Source organism: Cynoglossus semilaevis, chromosome 13 (assembly GCF_000523025.1).
Source record: "Cynoglossus semilaevis isolate Cse_v1.0 chromosome 13, Cse_v1.0, whole genome shotgun sequence".
NCBI lineage: Eukaryota > Metazoa > Chordata > Actinopteri > Pleuronectiformes > Cynoglossidae > Cynoglossus > Cynoglossus semilaevis.
Window position 1 is genome coordinate 20,419,287 of NC_024319.1, and position 9,099 is coordinate 20,428,385.

Sequence of the window (9,099 nt, forward strand, 5' to 3'; positions counted from 1 at the left end):
GCTTCTCTGGTCCCTCATTTCCTGCACCTTTCCCAGGATCCTCTTCATGCACTGCAGCCCTGCTACTTCCTCTGCAAACACACAAACATTTATTTAAAATATCAACCTTATATTTAAGTCTAACTTTTATATATTTGAGAAACACATCCTCACCTTCGCTTAGAGCAGGCCTGGGCAGGGCTTCCTTCAGAGTTTCCAGTGGGCCTCCGAGGAGACGCAGATTGCTGATGTGAAGATTCATAGCACGATGAAGCTCTGTGTTTGTGAAGCTGGCCTTTTCATGGGCTTCCATGTACTTCTCTAGATCCCGTCGTATCTCAGCCAGAGCCGGGCCCTGTGCAGCTGGGTGTACATCCCCAACAGAGGAGTTCCTTCCTGGAGGGCTCTCTCACTGGTTTCGTCTGCCTCTAGAACATCCTTGATCTCCCTGAGTGAAGACTCGACATCAGTGAAGACCCCTGAGAGAACTGCAAAAGCAAATTTGGAAAAAAATAGAATAAGCAGAATATATGGAAATTATGCAAAACAACTAGTTAGAGAAAAGTCAACAAGTTAGGAGAAAATTTAGTTTTCTTTAGTTTTCTTTTTATGAGTACTGAATTTTGTGTTTTGTGTGAGTTTTTTTTCTTACCTTGCATGGATTGGATGAGGCTCTTGACAGTATCTGGTCTGACACTGAGAGCAGCACATTTCTCCATGAGGACAGGAGGGATGTGACTGTACATGTCCAAGTTGTCCACTGACTCTGGCTCCAAACCCAAAGAGTCCATAAACTGCCTGCAGGAAGAGATAAAACTTGTCAAACCAAATTGGATTTAGGTTTTTGCAGTTTTTTTTTTATTTTAAAAACTCTAAATTTCTTTTTAAACTTCAACATATTCAGTACTCACTCAAGTGTATCATTCTTGCTTTCTATTTTGGACATGACATCTCTCAGCAGCTTGGCTTTCTCCTCACTGAAATGAAACAAAATCGACTGTAACCACGGCTCCTAATACATTTTTGTTAAAGACATCCGGCTGAGTGATACGTTCCCTGTTTTATTATGGACTGGAGGTATGTACCTGTACAGAGAAGAAGCTTCATGGGCAGCCATAGGCACCAACTTGGCAAACAGATCTGGTCCAGTAACGGTAGGGTCAGTGGGGTTGACGGGTAAAGCTCTGACCAGTGGTGCACCTGAAGAAAACAGAAGACTTGTCAGTCACTGCATCACAAGCTTTTTTGATGAAAAAAAAAGTAAATACATTTATAGTTATTGATGTTAACTGACACTAAAGATTTGTTTAATTTTCTGTGAGGCGAATTTAAAAATCTTTAAATTTTCAATTTGTTTATACTTTTACAAGAATAACTTTAAAAAGAGTCATAGCTGTGATCTGTAAGTGATTCTTTTGCTAGAATACTGGTTAATTTTCTAGCATCTGTGCCTTGCAGATGTATCAATAAATAGTGACAAAAGTACTTTCCAATCTATTTTTGGAAACATTCTACAAGGTTAGGAATGTTTAGTAGTTGCCAGTTAAAGGTTGTTTGTTTGTTGGCAAATAAAGGATCTGAAAAATGTTAAAATTAAGCAACTACATAGTTGAAACTTACAGCATCAATTAACAGAAAGGTCAACATCAGCAGCATCACTGTCAGCAAGCACTGCTTAAGCAAAGTAGAAAAAAACATTGTATTTACCTTTGACAGAGGCCAGAGTTTCCAGAGAAGGAACGCTTTCATGGTAGATGAAGTCATTGTCCTTTTTAGCTGAATTAAACCTGAAGGTGATAATTGGAAAAACAAATGAGACACTGATTCTATAAAAACAAATTAAGTAATATTGGGACCATAATAACTGTGAGAGTAAGACTTGCTGCTCACTTTCCGCCAATCACGTCCATGGTAAATCGTAAGGCCTCCTGCACACTGTCAGGTTGACCCTGGTTGTAACAAGAAAATCATCAGAAAACACATTTGAACTTAAAAGACCAGCTGCAGTGGTGCCTAAGTATTTCATAATGTTATATTAAGAATAGATTGCTTTACTACCTTCGCTAACTTGATGGCTTCACTGAGTTTATCCATAGAGCTCTGTAAGTATGCCAACTGTCAAGAAGAAAAAGACAAACCTTTCAGGAAAACCTGACTGTTTTGGTTATGATCTTTATATTTCACAGACTTTATAATAGGCATGGCTTAATCTTATACTCAGGATCGGTATCATTTTAAATATGAGTATCGGATTGATACTGCTATTGGCATGTATTTCAAGTTGCAGTATCAGTATTGGACTTGAAAAGGTTTTATTGTGCCATCCCTACTTCAGATACGATCACAGTTGTTGAAAGGTTTGACAAATGTATCTGGGAAATGTGTTCCTACCTGCTCTCCGTACTTCTGCTGCTCCTCAGCTTGTTTTCCCATATGAAGCTGTTTGGGGAAAACACGAGTGAGATCACAGAAATATGCTGTGACACACAATCACAGTCTCACACCCACACTTCCTCTTTTTTGTACTACTCACATGTGCAATTGAAGCAAAATAGTAGATCTTCATCTGGACAAGCTTTTTCCAGTCCTTCTGAATCTTTCCCAGCATGGAGGCCGTCTCAGAGTTCTCCAGAGCCCTGCAGGCCTCTTTGTAATAATCCACCACCTGCAGAACAATAAACAGTTGTCATCATCTATTTTCTTTTTAGCAATAAATGTACTTTTGTTGACTGTTGTTTAGTCAATTACCTGAGCACTAATGCGAGCGACCAAGAAACTCTTCCTGTTGTCCAACATAGACTTCTCCAGGAGACATTCCTGAGCCTGACCCTGAGATGTAAATGTGGACTGGTGAGACTTTTTTCCATTAAAAAAACATTAACTTCCTACACTGAAACGTGTTTGATCTACCAGCATAAGGTTAATGTTGAGGTTTAGGATCTGGTGGCTCATATCCACACTGAAGTTGTGGCTGAAATGGTCTCTGAGATAAGAAAACGCTCCGGCAGAGCACTGGAAGTGGGTACAGGAAACTTTCATCCCCTGAACACAGAGCAGCAGGTCAGTGTTACTGTGTAAACATTGAACCATTAATATCTCATGCTAATTTCTGCTTTTCTGCAAATTATTTTGTGTGTGTGTGTGTTACCTCCTCAGAAACCCTGTTATCCATGGCTCCAAGCATAGAATGCAACGCTCCTACAGACACAGAAAAGTGTTACATTTATGGGATAATTTAGTAATATTAATATAAACGTAATTAGACCTGAAGCTAGCCAGAAGACTGTGATCGTTATGTAATACTGATGAGACAGAAGATGAAGTATCTGACTATTCTGACGTGATGCATTTATGGTCACTTGTGGCCAAAACACATATTTAAATTTAAGACTTTAACCCCGTTAATGTATGACTTTGTTCTAATAAATTTACCATTTTTTTCTCATACACTTCCAACTCTATTCTCGTAAAATTACAACTCTTTTCTCATAAACCTAGGACTTTATTCTTGTAAACATATTTCTTCCTTGTAATTTTGTAAATATTTTGTAGATAGATTTTTAATAAATGTCAACTAATGTTAAAAAACAAACCAAAAAAACAAACAAATTAACAGTATAACTCACCAAGATTATAGAGGATACAGGCTTGCTCATAGCTGATGTCATCATGAGTGACTGTTTTTCCAGAGAAAATTTCAGTCCTGTGCACATACAGAAATAGTTTAGGTGTCAACAGAAGATATGAATAAAAGTTCAATTGTCTATGAAACAATGTGCCATTAAATTGTCTTGAGACAGATTTAGTTACATATATCAGAAAGTGAGTTATCACTTAAGTGTAGCCTCAGTCATACAGCACTTTTGTGTTACTACCATGAGATGGGCACAGCTGCCTCCTGACCAGTTCCCATTGGCACCCGACTCTGGAGATAGTGAAGCTGCCCAAAGTACTTCCTCAGGATGCTGCATCCCTCAAAATCTCTTATTACATTCACTGCACTCTGCGAAAAAAAAAAAGCAAATACAGAGACTGTTTTTTCAGTGCCCTCTAACGTTTACGTAAAAGGTGGCAAGGAAATACAGTGAAGACATAGAGAAGGCATTACCAGGTAACAACTCATCTAAAAGACTAGATTAGTCAGGAAAAAGTGATAATGAAATAGCTGTCTCAGGGTTGTGCAAACTATGTCAAATGACCACAGGTTAAACCAGATTCACTACCTTGTGATAGACTGAATGTTTTTTCCAAACACTCAGGTTAATAATTTCCAACATCCTTTTCTGTGATTATGTTCTTGATTTAAATACCAAGAATTGTTTTGTAAGAATATCCAAGCAGCAGATGGAACTGAACATCTCTGTACCGACAAAGTCAAGCAGTACCTGCCGCAGCGTCTCCAACTTCTTCAGCTGTTCATTGTAGTTGTCTGGATTCTCGCCGTAATTCTTTAGGATGAACTGATGAAGACAGAGGGAAGTAGATAAACATGTTGTGTTTTAACACACTTTCTTTGCTTATTTGTAACCAAAACCATACAGTACTATTTAAGCTCAAGTATCTGTACCAGGACAAACATAGGAAAGCATAAATATTACTACTATTTTGTTTTATTATTATTTAATTGATTAATTGTTTGGGCCATAAAACAAGCAGAATGACAAGAACAGAGGTGAAATAAGCATCTTTGTCAAGCTGCCCTACACGACATTAGTTTTATTATTCCCTCTGTTTTTAGCCATGAGAAAATGACACCAGGAGGATCACTGGAGAGTGTCATGGGGTCAGGTCATAAATTAAATTTCCTAGCGTGCGACCACACTAGTGCCATTTTTGTAGTTTTTACTTAAACAATGACACAGCAACTTGATTGACAATATTGCACATTGACTTCCTTATGACAACTAACCTATTGTTATACACAAGCTCCAACACATAGATCACTCTATATTAACAACAAGCACATGTCAATGTTGAAATTAATGTTTAGAGAAATCATTTAACGACACTCTCTCTATTTCTAAAATTTCAACAGCTTTTAAGATGAAGTTCCAGTCAATCAGCATTTTCTAAATGAAGATGATGATGAACAGTCCAGTTGAGAATTATCTTAAAGGAGTGTAAGCAGTGACTCAGGAGGGCAAAGATCTTCTGTTATCAGATTGGGGAGTTAAGTGTAATGTTTTACAATACTTACTTAGAATATTTTCTATGATCTAATGCTGTGTCTTAATGTATTGTATTAATATGTAATTACATCTGTAATGAATCCAGTCATGATGTACGTTGACATTTAATAGTCATATTCACATTAATTTAATAAACTCTAGGATAATCATAATCTGTAGACAAACAATAAGTCAACAAATCTAAAACAACAGTAACTATTTTATTTTGAATTTTGACCCTTTGAAGCAAGGGCAAGACAGAAGTGACCATAGATGACATCTTTATTATGGCATTCCATGGTAGTAGTGTTCACACTAATGCACATGGTTTCGAGTGTGATCGTTAACAGGAAAATATTATCAACACAACTCAAATAGTAAATATGGATGCTGGTCAAAGAATACTAGAGGTCAGGGATATACTGCATAAAAAAAAAAAGTGCTTCTCTAAATAATATCATTCTATAAGTCTTTTTTGCACCAAAAACCATTACAAGACCAAAACGTTTATTTTCTTAAAATTCCTTAAAAAAAACCCCCACATTTGTCTATTATTGTTTTTCACCAACTTCTTGACATCTGATTCTAGATACTGCCACACAAGATCACCTGACTTTATTTATTTTTTACCAAATCCATTGTCTGACAGCTTTATGTACCACATTTTCATCGTTTAATATGTGCACTTTCTTTGATTTACAAAACTCTGCTCCCTGAAAGTATTTAATCATAGCTGTTTTACTTTCTGCTCATTTCTTTACAGGGTTATCCTGTGTAAATCTCAGCTTCTTCACCTCTATAAACTCCAGCTCGGACTCCTGCAGCGTCATTGTCTCCATTCAAAAATAACTGCAGGTCTCACTGACTACTTTCATTAAAGGTATTTACGTTCATCTTAAGATCCATCTACCTCACTGTGGCCTGTCCCTCAATTTCTACTTAATTATTTCACACCTGGTATAAGTGTCATGGCAGATCATTTGCTTAGATCTAACCCTCAAGATTCACAATCGTCTTTGTATTAGTGTATTTACATGTTATTAAACTGTATTACGTGTATCTACTTCCGATGCAAATAATAATAACTCAGCAAAATTAATTTACGTTATTTTTTTTATTATTATTATTTTCGACAAAGGTCAACCCTGGTGCTGCGTTTAGGATCATATGACATTATGTGTTTACAAAATGTGTATGTCGTCATTGCGGCGAGACTCGTTCGTCTTCCTAAAACAGTGGATTTATTTATCTGCGATGTCGCAGTTTGTTTGGTTAAATTCTGACATAATCGTTTTTAAGGAGGTTAGTATTAACTTGTGCTTCTGGTCTGGTTATGAGTTAGCAGGTAGCTAACATTAGCAAACAATAGGCGGTGGTCATGAGGTTTAGCAAACACAGATTCGGCGTGTTCTGGAAAATTCTCCATCACCGACAGCTAAAATCGTTTCTAATACGCTTATTTTAATTAGTGTTATCCAGTGGCCTATAATTCTTCGTGTGCTGGTTTGCCTGACTTTCGACCCGTGTGAGTCCTGTTGCTCCACTTCTTTGCCCAGCCCTGCTCACCTGCCTAACGGACGGGCTGAACTGGAACTCTCCTGCCTCTTTCAGGTCCAGCCAAATCATCGGCATCCGGGGCACCGCCTCCATCGCGGCTGTCCTTCAACGGAGTGCTGTCAGCCGCAAAGAAGTAGAAAAAAACAGGCAATCGCTGTCTTGACGCTGACGGGTTTGTAGAAGAAAGCCTTCTTCTTCCCTTAAAAACTGTGTCATGTATCAATTTACACTTCAACCGGAATCTGACGTCCAACGCTTCCGCGAACGTGCCGCATGTGATTGTGGGAAATGGGGTTTTCCTTCATTTAACTGAAAACAAGAGTCAATATTGATATGATTTTAGGTTTGTTAAATATAAAACATTTATAAAATATTTACATTTATATTCCTAATGAACAAATATCGATAACCCATGTTGTGTAATTTTATAATTCAATTAGTGCCTACTTTGAAGATCAAAGTATATATCCTGCTAAGATAAATTGCACTTATTTTAATATCCTCTTAATGTGTTCTAGCTCCTGTTTTACTTGAGAAACTTTTATTTTTCAAGACTTTTCCAGTAACTTATTAGTATTGTATATTACTGTTGTCATTGAATGATGGTCCAAAAAGGTATCTTTTCTTTCAATTTAAACCATAACCACATGTTCATTGCTATGCATTTTAAGGCAAATTAGTGCATTTTCTTCTTTATTTTTGAGAAACTTTAATTTTGAAGACTTTTTCAGAAACTAAGTACTGTATACAGTATATTTATTTATACGCCACGGCACTGATGCGTTTCTTTATTTTGTCAGCAGATGGCAGTGATGTATTTATTCAGCTGCTCGAAAACTGCTATACATTCATTTAAAGTATTCTTTACGCTTAAACGAGTTTTGTCGCTCTTTCACTAAGAACCAGAAATCGTCAGTGCATATCAACGTGCCTGGACTTCATCATAGTGCAGAGGCATTCGACGGCGTGCAATATCAAATATAATATGAATCACCAGAATTATTAAGTTTTAAAGAAATAGGAATTTGTAAGTCTGTTCCAATGATGATAAAGTTTGAAAAGCACACAAACATAGACTATATACACATCAACAAATATAGATGACAGTGTTGTCTTCAGAAATTATATAATATATATTATAAATAAATAATGAAGGTAACTTTGACAGGTTTATTGTATAGGCCACAAATGTCTCCACAAAGTCAAAAATCATTAGTTTACCTGAAACACCTTATAAATAACCTTGTATGCCTCCCTTTATACAAGTACAGAACCATACCATTTATATTTACTACCTATGTGTATAATTCAATTTATGGTTCACTTTGTCTTTTTAATAATATGTTTTCATTATAATAATTATTTATTTAAAACTTAAATGTGTCCATTAAACAGACACAGATGCTCCCTCTGACTTTCATTATCATTTCTATATATAAAACATTCATTTATAATTTACTGCTCAGAGACGCGCTGTTCACCACTAATGCAGTTTTATTAAATTCTCCTCTCCCACTGCTACTGCCTTCTACCACCTGTCTTGCTTACACAACTAGAAGATAACAAATTGGAGTCTGGAGATAAAATGACTCATATACACAGACCTAGTCTGTACAAAATGTTGGTTTTGTAGCCCACATTTTTATGTCCCACACCGGATGCCTGTATTTTAAAATGACTAAAGAAATTCAGGCATTTGCCTGCTTAATTTTTTAAAGCCTTTGCACCTCCAGCCATTGATAGATGCATTTTAAACAGGCCTGAGTAAAGCTGACAGTGTGTGGATGATAATTTAGATTTTTAATACCGCAGTGTCAAAACTGGTAGATTACCTGTCTCCTACAGATGTATTAGAAAGAAAGAGGAGATGTCTGTGTCTGTGAACTCCCACATAAACTTCTGTTGCAGTCAGTGGGAAAAAAAACTTAAGCAGTGGACAGTTATTGTTGGTAGTAAATCCGACGCGATGCATTAGATAAGATTTGTATTTTGTTATTAAGTAATATAGCCCCTGGATTTATGTGGAGTTCAGAGATTCACCTACTGGATTTCTTATGTTTCTGCAAAGCAACCAAAGACAAAACACGAGTTTTAGCTGCTTGTGGACCATTGAGCAGAATAATAGGGTCATTATCATGAAATCTTGGTTTCAAAGATTCAAGACAAGAAGTTTAAAAAAAAAAAACGTATTATTTTAAACTATTAATTACAAAGTCTGTAGTGGTTATTATTGTTGGTTTTATTTAATAGCTTTTTGAACATATTTTCTAAAATGTTTTTGAAAATCTCATTACCGCAATAGTCTGAAAACTTCAAGACAGAAAACAATTATATCTGAACATGTCAAATACCACCAAAAAGAAGTAAGGGAGTTTTTAGCACAAAATAATCACTT

General features: G+C 36.3%; 1 protein-coding gene across 1 annotated transcript in view; it reads right to left on the minus strand.

The window, feature by feature from the left end:
* The window catches only part of ptpn23a (protein tyrosine phosphatase, non-receptor type 23, a), a 12,748-nt gene extending 5,456 nt beyond the window's left edge, over positions 1-7,292 (minus strand). The window contains 19 exon segments of the mRNA XM_008324174.3: positions 1-3; positions 6-71; positions 154-325; positions 328-467; positions 632-777; positions 891-956; positions 1,065-1,179; positions 1,687-1,766; positions 1,870-1,928; positions 2,038-2,094; positions 2,371-2,418; positions 2,513-2,644; positions 2,728-2,808; positions 2,890-3,021; positions 3,128-3,177; positions 3,606-3,682; positions 3,855-3,982; positions 4,365-4,439; positions 6,714-7,292. The exon segment at positions 1-3 is cut by the window's left edge and continues 74 nt beyond it. Of these exon segments, the coding sequence (XP_008322396.2) occupies positions 1-3; positions 6-71; positions 154-325; positions 328-467; positions 632-777; positions 891-956; positions 1,065-1,179; positions 1,687-1,766; positions 1,870-1,928; positions 2,038-2,094; positions 2,371-2,418; positions 2,513-2,644; positions 2,728-2,808; positions 2,890-3,021; positions 3,128-3,177; positions 3,606-3,682; positions 3,855-3,982; positions 4,365-4,439; positions 6,714-6,797 (1,711 nt within the window). The 5' untranslated portion in view covers positions 6,798-7,292.
* Positions 7,293-9,099: the final 1,807 nt, after the last annotated feature.